This window comes from Acanthochromis polyacanthus, chromosome 13 (assembly GCF_021347895.1).
Source record: "Acanthochromis polyacanthus isolate Apoly-LR-REF ecotype Palm Island chromosome 13, KAUST_Apoly_ChrSc, whole genome shotgun sequence".
Taxonomy (NCBI): Eukaryota; Metazoa; Chordata; class Actinopteri; family Pomacentridae; genus Acanthochromis; species Acanthochromis polyacanthus.
In genome coordinates this window covers 38,681,963-38,698,730 of record NC_067125.1, presented here as the reverse complement: position 1 = coordinate 38,698,730, position 16,768 = coordinate 38,681,963, and the positions used below count along the sequence as shown (strand labels likewise).

At 41.9% G+C, this 16,768-nt stretch overlaps 1 protein-coding gene across 1 annotated transcript; it reads left to right on the top strand.

The window, feature by feature from the left end:
* The first annotated feature begins 346 nt into the window (after positions 1 to 346).
* On the top strand, positions 347 to 14,297 carry ccdc92ba (coiled-coil domain containing 92Ba). The gene is made up of 4 exons (XM_051957488.1): positions 347 to 997; positions 1,244 to 1,384; positions 5,588 to 5,635; positions 9,487 to 14,297. The coding sequence occupies exons 2-4, from the start codon at positions 1,252 to 1,254 to the stop codon at positions 10,197 to 10,199; spliced, it is 894 nt and encodes a 297-aa protein (XP_051813448.1). The 5' UTR covers positions 347 to 997; positions 1,244 to 1,251; the 3' UTR covers positions 10,200 to 14,297.
* The last annotated feature ends 2,471 nt before the right edge of the window (positions 14,298 to 16,768 follow it).

The window sequence follows — 16,768 nt, the reverse complement described above, 5'->3', positions numbered from 1 at the left end:
CTTTTTGTTTGAGGACAGATTTAGCAACTGCATGCCTTATTTCTTGCCACAAATGCGTCCAGAAACACATTTTGCCATTCTGATTTTGTAATAAAAGAGAAGGTTTTGGAGCGAGCAGCCATGTTGATCCAGATGCAGCCAGTGTTGGAGTGATAAATCCTGATGTCTGTTCCTGTTGATCAAGCTCAAATGTTGGGAAGCTGTAGGAGCCTCAAAAAATGTCCCTGTGCAGTTACCATGAGCCCCTGTGAGGTCCGCGCCCCGCATGTTGAGAAGCACTGCAGCAGACTCTGTCCATGGTGCTGGAATCACACCAATAACATCACTGTGTGCAAAACCTCAAAATCAACAGCTTGGTAGAATTTAAAGATGTTAATTTTCTGATCACGTGGTTTGAGGTTTTTATTTTTTTTTCCAGTCACACATTAAACTTCAGTGTCTCTTTTACACTCCACCAGCTCAGGATCGATCCTCCACCGCGTCGACACAGCACAGCCTCTCTGCTCCTCCAATCAGCTGACTACTGACTCCGTCGTACGATGTTCTCGCGTGTTCTGATCACGATGGCTTGTTTTCATCATTTTCCAGCTCGTCAGGCAGCCCGGAGGCTCAGTCGGTGGGCGAGCGAGAAAAGGTGCGCACGTTAAAAAAAAGATGGACTGCGCACTTTTCCTATCGACGGATTTGAGCGCATCTTCTTCCCGCTGATGCTGGCCGCAGATGTTGGTGGGGGAAGAAGCTGCTCTGCCAGAGGAACTCGGTGCCATGCACGGCGCTGGTTTTGCATTTGTGCGCAGCCATCCAGCCTCTTCCTGCTCTAATCAAACGGCGTCACATGCTGCTGAAAAGCACTTTACCGCTCCAGATAAGATGTGTTTGGGTGAATGCCGCAGCCGACAGGATTTGGAGCAGCTCTGGAGGCCAGCATGCACACATCGGAGGACGTTTTCATAACGCTTGCAAATCAAATCTCTTCAAATTTAACATCAATTTAAAGGTAAGCAGGAACACTTATTATCGCTCCGGCTGCGTCTTAACACGGTTTCTCCTATTTCTGTTGCTTCCTCCTCATCAATACCTTATTTATAGCAGCCCCAGCATGACCTCGATTCACAGCTTCTCTCTTTTGTGGCAGAGGGAAAGTTACACTTCGCAGCCTCACAGTGTGATATGAAGTTATAAAAATGTTGGTGATAGATGGATGCTGCTGCTGGAGTCCTTTCTGCTTCTCCTCCCTCTCCAGACTCAGCCATGGGGGATGACAGCAGCCTGTCTCGGCAGATAGACAGTGTGGAGAGGAGCGTGGTGTTCCTGAGGCAGGAGCACCTCACTTTGCTCCATGGCCTCCACCTGGAGATCCTGTCCCTGCAGAAGAGATGCTCAGGTGAGGGTCACGAAGCCAAAAATCTGACTCTTCAGATACATAGTTACCACAACCCTCCAAACTAAAGAACTGACTTCATGATTTTTGAATTTTTTAATCTGTTAAATATATTTAAAAAATCTGATTCTTCAAAGTGTGTGTCCAAAAACCTAAGGATATTCAATTTACTGTCATATATCATGAAAGAAACAGCAAATCCTTACATATCAGATAATTTTGTGGGAAAAAAAGGATTAATTGCTTATCTGAACACTTTTTCCTGTCAATAACTGACTTATCGTTTCAGCTCCACTGACTAGGTGAAGGATCCCTTTTTTTCTCTAATCCTCTTCTAGCTTTGCTTGCAATTTCTCTTTAGCTGCTGTGGCTCTTTATAAGTCAGAAATGACACCTCTCACTGACCCTTTGCCCTCAGAGAAAATGGATTTACTGAGATTTTGAATAACAGGCTTAATGGATAATTGGAAAGAAGGCAGTCCTGTAGTCTTTTTTAAAATGAGTTTTTCAGCTGTATTCTAAAATTAATCACCCAGATGTTCTCCCAATTTTGTTCAATTAGAGCCTTGGGGAGCAGTTTAACTGATTTTGCTCGCTTTTTTCTAATCGTTGTGTTTAATTTTGAGAGGATGTGTGTGTAATGTGTGTCTGCTCCATCAAACAATGGATACATGGTGATGTCATGCTACAATTCCTGTAGATTGCATCATTTCCTCTGTGGAGCCTAATGGATATGTCGTCCATTTAATCAAGCATGCAAGAGAACACACACACACACACCCACACACACACACACACACACACACACACAAACCTAGACACGTTAATTCCAACCTGAAACCCTAAAAATGTCCAAAATTTTGTGAGTGTTTTAACTGATTTTTCTCCCAGCGAAGGGAATATGAAAACCCACATATCTGTTTCTAACAATGCCACCTTTAGAAAAATGCGTGCACACGTATCCATCACGTTTAATCCATACAGCCTATAGCTTTAGTAATCCATATGAAGGGGATTGTGGTGCACACATGCAGGGGAGGGGGGGAGGGTGAGTGTGTGGGAGAGAGAGGAGGAAAGGGAGAGTCTGGCTCAGAGCCAGCGTGACCAGTTGTGTTGAAAACAACCCCCTCCATCATTTAGTGTTGCACAATCACATCTAGTCAGGACAGCTGTGTGTGGTGGTGACACCACAAACAGAGCGAGCGTTCCCACCTATTTGCTTGTCTCTATGAGTAACTGACTCACTGTAAATGCAGATGGAGGCCCACATGGTGCTCCCACAGACTGTTTGGGAGCTTTGGGGCCATGTGGAGCCAAAGTTTTGTTTATATGATCCATCAGCTGCAACAAAGCCAGACAATATGTAGCGGAACCATCAGAAACGCAGCAGCTTGTGTTGTGAAGTATGGTTAGCAGAGTGTTGCAGCATTTTCTCATTTGAAATATATTTCTTTATTCTCCAGAAATCATGCACACAAATACGTCGTCTTCCTGCTGGTGTCATGAGTGCGCTGTTGGGTTTGTTTCTGCCTGTGACATCGCCTTTAACTGCTCCATTCCTCTGAGGTTTCTGTGGGTTTGCAGGGTTATAATTATGTCACAGTCACTGAAAACACACAGTGCTGAGCATCTTTAAAGCTTCTTTTGTTGCTCTTATGCCAGAGTGGAAAGTCTGTTTAAAGTAAAAGTAAACTCCAATGGCCTCTATGTAACCTTTCCAGTATGCAAAGGAATAAAGAATAAAGGGTCATAATTGTAGATTTTTTATAGCCTGCTTTTTGTTCACATCGATGTTTGCTTGTGGAAGACACATTTTTGGAAGCTAAGTCATTGAAATGATTATAAAAAATAGTTTTATCAATAGATATGAAGATAAACATGAACAAGTTGCACAGTTGATTGCATTCTCCTTTGCACATAGCGCTCTGTCCTGAACATAAGTTGTATAGCTGGCATTGATTCTGTCGGTTCTTGGACTGTTTTTGCTGTAGAAATGCGTGAAGCATGTGAATAATGGCTGTAAAACTGGATGCAGATAGGCTCATGCAGTTAGCAGGTGTGATGGGTGTTTACTGCCAGCTCACTAATACGTAGCCTGGAAGGGTACTGCAAGGTTGAACTGATGATGCATATTAGTTCTGCCTTTGTGCTGCTGACCTCTTTTTTTATTGTTCTGAACTCTTGGAGTTTCCTCATCAGCATAAAGGCACTTATGCCTCCGTCTCTGTGAACTACGAGCTAAATTAATCTTTGAAATGGGCCCCTTTTCTGTGATATAATGTGTTTATTGTGTTTTTGTATATCAGTTAGGGGCTCTTGTGTGTGTGTTTGCCCTTCAAAGATATCTTTGCCGCGTTCAAGGTTGAATCGATGAAACAGAAAACCTTGAATGCTCAGTTAGGCTGCAGGAGATAAGCCTGACCTACAAAGCGTTACACACACGCTGCATGTTGCAATTCACTGAGTGACTCGTTTTCACTGTTTGACTGTCGTTTCAAGAAATATTTCTCACGAACAGCTTTCCGTGGCTGATTAACCTCATTAAAAAGCTCCTGGCAAATTGCGAGTGACTGGAAAACAGGAACTCCTGAGGTCTCTTGAATTTGGTGGTCACGGCTGCACACTAAGGCAGCAATCAGAGAGTCTGTCTGTCTGGATTTGCCTGTCAGAGGTTCCTCTGTGTCCCTTTTCTTCCTTCCTTCCTCCCTTCTCCCCTCTTCACCCACTCTGTCTTTCTCTCTTCATGCCAGCTGCATGGGTGGGTGTGTTAAGCTGACTGCAGAGGGAAGGAGAAAGGGTGTGACAAGAGGAGAAGAAAGGCTGGGAGTCAGCCTCACATGTGATGTAGATCATCTTTTTACGCCGCGAATATTCCCTTAGGAAAAGTTCCCTGCACATAATTGGAGAGACAAACTATCTACAATATATTGGCACTTTGGTAATGTAAGATCTGCACCTTACTTATGAGCTTATATAAACACTAAATGATGCTAATTCCCTCATGCTGAAGTCTTAATTTTGGAGTACCTAATGAAAAAAGCACACATTTATGGTTCTGACACCCATCGGTTTGCTAAAATGTGCGCTGAATAAGCTGAATGTGAAGATTTTCCTGCTGCAGTCAGGCAACTCTGAATGAACAGCGAGATGATTGACAGGCCAGACATGACCAGCAGTCTGCTCCCCAAAACCTCCTCCAGAGATTCTGCTGAAATCTGGTTCAACACCCGTGGCTGAGCACCAATCTGATGTCCTCAAAAATGAGAAGTTCTCAAACGAAAAAATAATGTAAAACTGCCAAGACTGTTTCTTATTTTCACAAATGTAGTCGTGTTGAGTATCTCACTCTTCACCACTATTGCGTCTTCCTCCACTACTGCAAAAACGGAAAAAAATAATTCAATAACGGCTTTGATCGAAATAGTTCTGTCATCCAGAGTTCAGACAGACAAGCTGCTGAGTGTCCAGCGCCTCTAATCTGTCTGTTTTTTTTTTGTGGTGCAAGTAAAATGGATTCAAAGGCCATCCACTAATGCAAGACATAAAAGCCATCTCACAGATTATAGCCATATTCATAAGGGACACAAATAGCACAGTAAAATACACTGCAGACTTCTTCTTACAAGAGTAACCTGAAATGACCGAGATATAAAATCATATATCACCTTTATAGGTTTGAAATAGTAGCTTTGGGTTGAAACGATTCACAAATACTCATGAATAATCCTCAAAACAGGAGTAATTTAGCTTTATTGGATGTTTTCTAAAATGCAGCACTCGGCACTTTACTCAGCTGTTTCGGTTTCCGTTTGTTTGCTTTGCATCTTATCTTCACTACGCTGCAAAGTGACCAGTTTTCTGCTAAATACATATTGATTTCAATGAGGAATGCTAATAAAGCTAAGATGTCTATATCTCTACAGTAAAGAAAGTTTTTTTTTTATTTCCTCCAGACTGTAGCAGGACGTAAGTCTCTGGCACACAGTCTTTGAAGTAAAGTTTCAGATTTTGTGTCATAAATTATGCATGAGCTCGCTGGAAATGTGCTAGAAACTGCATCGAGCATCTGTTATGTTAACCAGCAACTGCAAACAGAAAATGTCAGCACACAGCTTTAATAAGACTCTCCAGCGATGGCGAGCGTGTATATTTAATCTCTAACTATGCGATTTCTTTCTCTCTGTCTGTCTGTCTCGTGTTTTTCAGAGTTGACAAGCGAGCTGAAGGTGAAGCCTCCAGGCAGGAGTCAGATCGGTATGTTACGTCCTCTAACACACAACTCTCTGTATGTTGTTTTTGTTGCCTTCCTCGGCTTCGAAGACACAAAGATGGCCGTTGTGTTTACATCTCGGAGCTAGTTTGTCCTCACCGCACTCAACCTCAACCCCCCGGTCGAGCATCTCTCTGAGCCTTTATCGCTGTGTCCTTTCACCCTCCCATCCCCCAGGAGACAGATCCCTGTCAGCCAACCCTCCTCCCTCCTCTCACCCACGCCTCCCTATCTCACATCATCTCCTCACACACTAGGATGGGGGAAGCCTCGAACAAACCGTGCACAGGCCCCGTCAGGGGTGCAAAGTGCAGCGATGTTTCCGAATTCGCAACAGCAACATGGGGGCTCTCGGTGAAGATGCGAACACAGCTGCAGACATGTTTGGCTCAAGGCTGGATGCGGAGAAAGGCACCATTTTGTCACAGTGAATTAGAGACAGACCAGAGAAAGAGCGATCATAATGCTGTGTAAATGTGTGTGCGCTTGTAAAGATTCAAGGAGGAGTCGTGCTCGGCTGCATTACTCAGCCTTTAGATCCTATCTCTTTTTCCAGGACAGGTTATCCCCCCTCCCAAAACCATCAATACAGCACAGCCCTCTGTTGTCTCCCCCCACCCTGACAAATTGATCCATCCTCCTTTTTCTTCCTCCTGCTCTCGTTTTTCCTCGAGGTCCCAGCGGGGGTGTCCACTTACAGAGTTTGCTGAGAGAGATGTGGAGCCAGGGGAAGACAGAGGGAGAGGTGGAAGGAGAGAAGAGGTAATGCGAGGTAGAGAGCGCAGCGATTAAAGGGAGAAGACAAGGCGGCAGAATGCGGTTCGGCTGCAGACACGGAGGAGGGAGTATGGAGGGATGTGAAGATCGCATTAGGTAGTCTATAGTTAGCGTATGAGCTCAACATGGGTGTGGCGATGGGCGACAGAAAACCCGATACTTACTGGTCCTCGGAGGATCCATCCTGGAAGATGGAGGGAAGAAGAGAGAGGATTTGGAAAATGAGAAGCAAAGTGATGATGGGAAAAGAAAAAAATGCAAAAAAATAGAGCAAACGGAGACTAAAAAGCAATATAAAGGAGCAGCTGTACCCTCAGACTTTAAGGTTTTATCAATATGTGCAGGTCTATTACACTGAAGCCTAATGTGGATTCTAGGTTTTACTCACCAAACCTCCAATCAACCTTTTGGGATTCTCCTACCCAGAGATCCAGCGTCAGTTCATGAGTAGAAGGGTCAGTTCCAGCCTCTGAGGATAATCTCTGAGCTCCAGCTCAGTCAGCCCGGAGGTTACTGCACTGACTCAGGGCTTTTCATTTCATAGCTACCTCTCCTCAGGGGAATTTTATTGGAATGAAAGAGCAGAAAGGTTGTCTACAGAGGCAAAAAAAGGGAAGCGCAATAAGCAGCGTTAAACCTGACCTTGGCAGAGCCATTCAGACGGAGAGAAGGCTTCAAGTAGTAGCTCTGTGGGGAGTGATACTCTGTCTCTGCTGGTTAATGGCATGGCAGGATCTATTTTAATGAGGGAATGTACTGAATAGCAGGCTTTCATACAAAGGCTTATGCTGCATCTGCATCTGCACGTCACTGTTAAGAAGTAAAGCAGGTTTTAGCGATCTGTTCTGTCTGTTTCCCTCTGCCTTTCTCTGCTCCACCCACTGCACATAAATACTGCACATGAGCATCAGTCAGCCTGCTTTCCACAGAGCGCATGATAGCACATGAAAGGCTGATATTAAAAATAACAAGTATCACGGTAGCCCGAATGCTTACTCCAGCATGGACGGAATAGTGAACTGACAGAGCCGCACACATCTTACTGTAGAATGAAAAACCACAATGTAGAGGAAGAGGAAAATCACTGAACTATAGTCAATTGACAGATATTTTGATGGTTAATTTGTCATTTCAGTGTTTGATCAAGAAAAATTGACAAAAGAATCCAGCTTCTCTGAAAGCAGTAGTTCTAAATAGGAGTTTCAAAAACAAATATACCTTTTAATCAGTTGCTGGCAAAATGTGAGCAGAAATTTAACATTACAGTCTTTACAAAGTCAGTGTTTCTTGCATGTTTGTTAAGAAATGAAAAATCACAATTGTGTTTTTTAATTGAAAGGCTTCTTGTGCTGCCGTCCTCAAATGTTAGAAGTAGACGAACAGCCGAGGTGTGCCTCTAAGACTCTCAACTCTAAATCTTATTTTATTCGGGTTGTCATTGGCGTCGGGGGAAATATCTCAGCAGTTAAAAAGAGGGAGAAAAGAAATGTCTCCAAACCAAGGCGCTCCTCAGATTAAAACGTCTTTTTTGTATCGACGTGTCCTCACTGAACTGTTAAAACGATGCCTCCATGTAGCAGCTCGAGGCTGCTTCAGGGCGTAGTTCTGTGCCTGGGCATCTTTTTAACACTCCAGCTGAGACATGTCAATATAATAAAGGCATTTTAATTTGAGGAGTCCCTTGATTTGGAGACATTTTTTTCTTTCTCTCTCTATTCCTCTGCAGATTTAATCGATTTAGCAGACACATTTATGAAACATGAATCTATGACTCCTAACATACGATCATAAAGGTTTAAATATCAACCAGCACTACTACAATCTGTCAGCTGTGAGGTGGGAGGAAGATTACTCTCCCCATCTGTGTCAATTTCAGCAACTGTCTCAACCAGCTTTTAAGTCACTGTGTCATTTTCTGGCTCATAGATTATCCTCATGAGACTTTGAGAGGAAGCCGGTGATTTTCTGGATGCTCACTCTTGGTCCAGTTAAACCACTTTCATCAGATCCCAACCAAAATATGATCTGGACAATCTTTCAGTTGTGCTTCTGTGAACATATGTGCTGAGGATTAGAGCCGGTGGGGCTAAACAAAAGCTTAGCTTCGCTTGTAAAAGGAAGATTGCGTGTGTGTATGTAGGCAACTGTGGAAAGTGTGTTCATATTGTTGCACTTTACTGTCTTTGAAGGGCATGTTATCTCTTAAAAAATCGGCAAAATTTGTATCATTTATCAGAGCTAGAAACTGTAAAAACAGAGAAAAAAATGTTGAATGTTCAACTTTCCAACAGCCATTGAAGTAATCATCAAGGACATAGATAATTTAACCAAATCTGAACTTAAAACTGTGATATTTCATGTAAAATTGGTTTATTCTGCATGTCTCATTTAAAAAATTATCCAGGAATGTACCGTTTGTGGTAATTTGATTCTATAAAAAGCAAAAAATTCTCCACTCATTGGCGTAACTGTGAAGGCAGATGTGTCTCAGCTGTGACCAACAGTCTCTGACAAAAATTTGCACGACTTTTTTTAACTGAACTTGGCTGAACTGCAGGCTGTTTTTACACAGAGCAGATAGGAGACGAGTATAAATGCAGAACAAAGATGTACGTGGTAAAATATCTATAGTTTGTAGAGCCACCAGTAATAGTAACACCTGTGGCCACTTGGAAAAAGTTGAACATGTAGATTCCCAAATTATTTTCAAGTTTTTGTAAAATAAACAATCAAAGAAATTGAACTTTAATTTTTTATTAGAATAAACAAGGCATTATAATAGAATGACAGTGCATAAAAGACATTTTTGAGTTCAGTCTTCTAGCCATGGTTGTTTTCATAGAGATACAGGACTTTAGATTGCTGTAAAAAAAAAAAAAAAGAAAAGATCCCACCGGGAGCAACAAAAATGTCCAGAAACATCTTGGAGTTCGCAGGATTAACTTGTGAAATGTTAAACCCTGTTCATCTCATTATAGTTTGTAACATGTCATATATGTGTACACGGTGCATACATGTAATTCTATTACATTTAACATTTGAATTTCTGTTCTGTCAGAACTTCAGGAGGAAGAGGAGTTCTTGGAGGCTCGCTGTCGGAACGTGGAAAACCGTCTGGCAGAGCAGGAGTGCACCTTAGGAGAACTTCGTAAGGAGCTCACTCACAAAGGGGCTTTGGTTGGAGCCCTCAGAGCGAATCTCAAGGAAAAGGAGCGCCATTTTCTGGAGGAGCTCAAACGCCGCAGCCACTGTTCCACCATCCTCAACACCGAGCTGCAGAAGCAGACGGAGGCAGCAGCTTACCTCTCCTTCCAGCTGCACGCTGCCAGGCAGAAACTGCACCACCAGCGGATGCAGCAGAGGCAGGGACTCCTGTCCAGAGCCAGCAGTCAGGGGCCCCAGTATGGTGCCGAGCAGAACTCCGTCTCTCCACAGATGTTATCCGGAGCTTCCCCTTCCTCCCCCGTGGTTAAACCCAAGAGGAAGAGCGTCAGAGCATCCTCGAGGGTGGAGCGCGCCCGGGAGTGCGTGCCAATAGAGAAGGTGATGGGTCCTGCAGAGCCCACAGCGATGCCCGACCCAGCACTCTTCCTCCACCCCCGAAGGCACAGAGCTCGCTCCAGGCACACTCAGAGACAACCCCCACTGGGCCTGGAGAAGGAGGACGAGGAGGAGGGAGGCGGAGAAGGGCCGGTGGAGCCCCAGGATGAAGCTGCCAGACTGGTGTCCTCAGCAGCAGCACCCCCTACTGCTGAGACGAAGGCAGATTAAGAACTACTGTGACGTGTGCTTTTGACTACTGTAGGACTCTCTCCTGCCAGACTGTTAATGCTGTTAACTGTTGTGCACCTTGACTGAATTGATACTGAGACTGGTTTTAGCTATTTAATGATATTACACTTACCGTAGACACCTTTTTCTTAAAAACTGACTTTGATATAACTTTAAGTAACATGCAAAGCAGAAGTCAGTGTCACTTTAAGTCAGTCTTTGAAATGAGGAGGGTCTGTTTACACTGCTGTCCAATGCTCTGTATACGGTGGGGCCTTTTTCAAAGTGGCCCCTTTTTGATTTATAGTGAGTTTAAAGTCGACTACAAGCCCAGCTGTGTGACCCAAACAACTGTGACCTTTCAAGGCCAACCGTAAATCTCCCCATGTGACCAAACGTTTGTGAGGCCCCCGACCGAGTCACAGCTGAAAATATCTGAGATGGTGGGCACTCCTGGAAAACTATCAATCAAAGTATGTTTCACTTATTTGAAATAGAAGAGAACAGAAACAGTAACTTGCAATTCTTGAACTTTTGCCAACATTTTCTTTTAATCCATGATCGTTAACACCACTCTGCTACATTATAGATTCATGTGTCGTTATTTTACGTCTAATCCACAGAAAATACTTTTATCTAACGGACTGGAAGGTGTCAACTCTGGAGGTGTTTATCTCAACAACAGAGAGTAGTGCGACAAGAAACACTATTTGAGGGCACAACAGGCTTGTCAGCAGTTTTAAAATCACTGTGCAAGGTACTAAATGCGTGTAGCGACAATATTAAAGCTTTGTCAGCTTTCCCTGGTGGGGTAGACCTTCTTCACAGCAGATAATGACAATAACAGTTATTACAGGCCCTTGACGTTTGTCAGTTTTTGCTACTTGAGCCAGGAATCACAACAGTGGGGCTGCCTCTATGATAACTAATTATGTCCCCTTATAGAATATACCTAATATGTTAACTTTCTTCTAAGTAGTAGCAGAAACTTAGTTCGGAAACATAATAATAATAATTTCGATTTCAGGAAGTAAGAAATTTGAAAAATGATATCTCATCTGATATTGTTCCTTTATATGTTAGAGGAATAATGAAAAGTGTCATTGTTTATTAAGTTTCCAGCAACGTAGTTCTCAAACTAGTTTCCCATGAATACACCACTTGACTCGGTACCAGTGTCTGCTCTGCTACATGTGCTGCACACAGTGTTGAGATTAAAGTAAACATTGGAGTCAGAGCGGCTTTTCTGGACAAACGATGTAATGAAACAGTTTTTAAATTCTCCTAAGCGTCTGTAATTGTATTATGTTCTACAAAAGAAAGTTTTATAACATATACATCAATACTGATATATGATAGGTCAATATCGGCCAATAATATGAAAAGTTTTTCCCAGCATTAAAGGACAACCACCAGTGCTAAAATGAAAAGAATTCAGGTTTCGTTAACTCAAGTTTGAGATATTTTTGTTTATCGGATTGTCTGAAAAAACAGTAAAATGCTGCTTACTTGTTTTATGTTGTCACCCTCCTAAGGCTCATTCTGAAGTGGAACATAAAACTCTGCTTGGGGTTTGATTTCAGACAGAATCATTTTCCCAGTAAAGCAAGTCAAAATATCTGCTGTGAAAAACGTCTATAAGCTCACCACGGTTTGAACTGACTGCAAACAAACTTTGCAAATAGATCACGATTTTACCTCAGCCTGCCTTTCCTGCTTTGATAAGTGTCCATAATGTACCACACTGAAAGGTCATTGCACACTGACCTCTATTTAAGGACAGTCTTCTCTTTATATCAGGCTATAGGTCCTCTGTCAAGAAAAACGACAAAAAAAGCAAACGCACACCACCTTACATATCACACATAATACATACTAAGTATAAAAAAATTAAATACAGACATGTCAGCCTTCTTGTTCTGTTTTTTTTTATTATTATCTGGTGATTACATTGCAAAAAAGAGATGAATGAATCAGTTGTTAGATTTTTCTTCATAGGTAAAAGCTAAATTTGCTCTTGTATCAGTGCCTGTCGTAGGTAGAGGAGATGTCAGACAACAGTGGGATTTTGCCTCTCGCACTAAACAACATAAAATGTAGTTATGTTTTCCTTTGGGATGCATTGAGGCACCATGTCATGATGCTTTGTATAAACAGGCCACATTCAGGTGATACTCACTTCTGGCTTGTTGGTCCATGCGTTTTACTCAGGTGTGGTTTGTGTACTGAACACACACACTCACATAGACAACTGCTATTTCAGCCTGTTTGTGTTTGAGGTTGTTTCGTCGGGGTTTCTTTTCACCTCAGGAAAAAAACGGACAAACAAAAACACAAGTGTAGCTTTCAGTGTGCGTTCAAATGCAGCACGGTCTTGTGGATTTGCAGGACGGCCTGTTTGCAGTGTGTTCTCGTTTTTTTATGCATTTTACTCCCTGAAAAAGACATTTCCTGTACTGGAAAGGACAAGAAGAGGGACGAGCATGTCCTCTGATATCCAAACACATGCAAGTGGTGGCCCCTAGTGTAACACTGAGCAAATAGCATGAAGGAAAGATCAAATCAACACAATATTTTAATGGAGAAAATACTTTTTATGCTATTGCTTGCGTATATCAGGGCCAATTATGAATTCATCGTCGTCCACTCAGTACCCCACTGCAATTCCTGCCTTATAATAGAAGAGTCATCATAAATGCTGTGTGAAGAAACAGGGCAAAACTTTACTTTACTCTTAGACTTTGCATATAGCAGTTACTGTATGTCAGTGTTTTCCTCTAAGTTGTGTCAGTCGGTCTTTACTTTAGCCATGACTTAACTGAGCATCAGTAATTAGTTTAATCGTGATTAGTTGCTGTGAGGCTTTCCCTGCAGCTCCTGTTTAGAAGTTTAGTGTTATGTTTTAGGAGTATATCATCAATAAAGCAATATCAATATATTTATATATTCTTACTAGGTCACGACAGCTGGTTTAAGGACACTCGAGGCATTAAAGTAGATTTTACAATTGTTTTAACTTTGGTAATTCTTGAACTCACTATGTTTTGCTTAATATTTTTGTGAACTAGCCGACGGATTGTTGGTGAATCTTTATGTTGTTATGGTACAGTTTATCAGAGGACAGGATTCAAGGATACGCTTCACGTGAAGCAGCGTAAAGCAAAAAGGTGTATTATTATGCTGCCTGGATGAAAATGAACTTCTTTTTTAGCGAAAATGCAAATGTGACGAGGGTTTTTCATTCACTTCTTAGCTCTGGTAAGCCATCAGTATGACCGTGTGCACTATTCTTCCTCGAGTTTAATGAGACAGGAGGCGATTAAAGTACAAAGCTGTCTCTTTGGAAACAGCTTTTTTCTCCCCAACAGGTAAATTGAACTCTAGACTGTTAGACCTCATCACTCCACCTGCCATCTAAACGGAGCAGCAGGCACATTTTACCATCATCTCACATTCTTACACAGTAGATCATCCATACTTTGGTATTGTGTCACATCTTGGACAAATAACCAAAACGCTGGCTGCTGTATGAGACGGATGACGACAATGCTAAAGAGCCAAAGAGGCCCAGCACTGGAATTAAGCACGGAGACGAGCGGTGTGACGCCTTAATGATGTCTTTTCATGAATATTTCAGCTTAAGCGAGTAAATCTTAATGACCTGGTTTGATTTTTTTCTACTTTTCAGAGCAGTTTATCTCACATCCTGCAAACACAGGAGAGTAATGCTAATTTACTGACGCCCACAGAGAATGTCTTCCATCTTTCTAAATGCTGATATAACTTTAATCTTCAGAACAGTCATGAAGCAACGGCAGTGTCTGTCATTTTGCTCGTCCTTGTGGTCAACAAGTTAATTTCAGACCTTAGAGAAGTGTTTCAGTGGACTTCATGTGGCACCATGAAGCATCTTGTTTGACATGTTATGTGGTTTCTAGCAATAATGCTGTGTGGCTCCCAACATGACATGGACAGAGACACGTTGATTTGATTTTGGTTCACGGGTGAGCTGTTGACTGATTACCGCGTATACTGTGTTTGCTTCTTACAGTGATCTACTGTACACATAACTGGAATAAAACAGAGGATTGTCTAGTCTGCTGCCTGCTTTGTTCTTTTTTTTTTAGACACTTTTCCAGAGAGGCTGATTTAAAAGGAAAAGAGAGAGTGATTTTACAAGTGAATAAAATATGTTTATTTTGGATCACACTGTGCTTTAGGTGACTTCAATGGACTAGAATCTGATGTTTTTGGAAGAATCTTGCCTGAAACGGACACGTCAGCTTCTACGAATGTGTGTCATATAGCAGAAAATATACACTACCGTTTAAAAGTTTGTGATCACCTGGGCAATTTCATGTTTTCTATGAAAAGTCACACTTTTATTCATGTGCTAACATAATTGCACAAGAGTGTAATCATCAGTAAGCCTTTCCACACCATTAGCTAGCACAATGTACAGTAGCATTAGAACACAGGAGTAATGTTCCTCTGTACCCATCCATCCATCCATTCTCTATACACCACTTTATCCTCACTAGGGTCGCGGGGGGTGCTGGAGTCTATCCCAGCTGACGTGGGTGAAGGCAGGGGACACCCTGGACAGGTCACCAGTCTGTCACAGGGCTACATATACAGACACACAATTCTCACATTCACACCTACGGACAATTTAGAGTAACCAATTAACCTCAGCATATTTTTGGACTGTGGGAGGAAGCCGGAGTACCCGGAGAAAACCCACGCATGCACAGGGAGAACATGCAAACTCCATGCAGAAAGATCCCAGGTCCAGGCTGGGATTTGAACCGGCGATCTTCTTGCTGCAAGGTAAAAGTGCTAACCACTGCACCCACTGGGCAGCCATTCGTCTGTACCCCTATGTAGATATTCCATTAAAAATCAGCCATTTCTAGCTAGAATAGCCATTTACCACATTAACATCTAAAGTGTATTTCTGCTTCCTTTAATGTTATCGCCATTGAAAAAAACTTATTTTCTTTCAAAAATAAGAACATTTATAAGTGACCCCATACTTTTGAACTGTAGTATATTTCATGTAGTTAATGTTTTTTGCATTGTTAACTATAAGTGAAAAAGATCTTTGATTATTTTTCCTCTGCTTATAACTGCATGCAGATGTGTACCATCTTTATGATTATAGACGTAAAATGCTTTGACGTTTGAAAAAAGCACTTAGGCCAGAATTTTTCAGTATATTTTGTAACAAAGAGAGGTTATATGCCACACAGACTAGTAAAACTATTATCAGCACCCTGCATTATTAAAATCTTGTTAATAAAAGTAGAATATTCTAAGTGCAAACTGACAACAAAGAAGAGAAAATTTGGACAAGAGACGCTGTATGTTTCAGATAACTGCACTGGCTGATAGCTACAGTTTGTGCTGTCTTGGAAATAGAAATGTGTGTGTTTTCACACTCATTTGCTTATAGAAAATGAGTAGCAAAGTTATCACTGAATATGTGTATACTCACAGATTGTATGTTAGTGCTGTCAAATGCTGTGTGAGGTGATGAATTGAATGTCCTACAAAATAGGTCTTGCAGTTTTCCTGCTTTTGAATACAGTAATAATTAGCTTCAATAATTTAGCATTACCTCATCTGTGCTCATCTCTCAGTGTTGATAGTTTGAAGAGATAAAAACAAGAAAAGCTTTAAACATCAACTGCATCTTTTGCTTTCTCAAGTATTTAAAATACATGATCCCTCACTGTTACTCAAAGGTGTTTATCATGTAAGTACTCATAGTTCAAGCGTTTGCTCAGGTAGAAACCGTTCCCACTGAAGAAACTGCTCTAAACAAAACAGGATTACCAAATAAACCTACAGTTTTCTAATAATAATCATCATCATATAGTTTGATTCAGGTTTTATCTTTACAATTCACAACATAAATCATCTCCAAAGACTGCCTATACACAGGCTCTTTGGTGACAGTGGGAAGAAAATTCTCTAAGTAGGAAAAAAAAACTCCTGCAGAACCAGAGAGAGCAGCCATCTGCCTCGATCGGTTGGGGTTCAGGTAAAGGGGAAGGAGAAAAGGATTAGAGAGGGATACCAGCATAAGACAACCACAAACACTGGGGAAACTGGTGAGGCCGGTAACTGCAGATCAGACACACGTGCTTAGAATCACATAACATGTAGCAGCAAAAGTTTATTTATAAAGCACTTTTTGAAGGAATTTTGTGCTTCACAAAAGTAAAAGCAGACTGAGCAGATAAAATGAGAAAAGGGGGAAACCTTTGGGTTGTGGCATCTTAGTCTAAATGTAAAAAAAATAAATAAATTGTGCTTTAGTACACCGCTGAATCCTCATTAGGGTCGCAGGGGGCTGGAGTCTGTCCCAGCTGACTTAGGGTGAAGGCAGGGGACAGCCAGTGTATCACAGGGCTACATATACAAACAATCACACTCACACCTACAGACGATTGAGCGTGCTTTTGAACTGTGGGAGGAAGCTAAAGTACCTGGAGAAAACCCAAGTGTGCACAGGGAGAACATGCAAACTCCATGTACAAAGATCCCAGAAAGGCTGGGATGTG

Coding starts and splice junctions, on each gene's coding strand:
- ccdc92ba (XM_051957488.1), top strand. CDS start 1,252: ATGGGGGATGACAGCAGCCTGTCTCGGCAGATAGACAGTGTGGAGAGG. Junction 1,385..5,587: donor CCTGCAGAAGAGATGCTCAG/GTGAGGGTCACG, acceptor CGTGTTTTTCAG/AGTTGACAAGCGAGCTGAAG. Junction 5,636..9,486: donor TCCAGGCAGGAGTCAGATCG/GTATGTTACGTC, acceptor CTGTTCTGTCAG/AACTTCAGGAGGAAGAGGAG.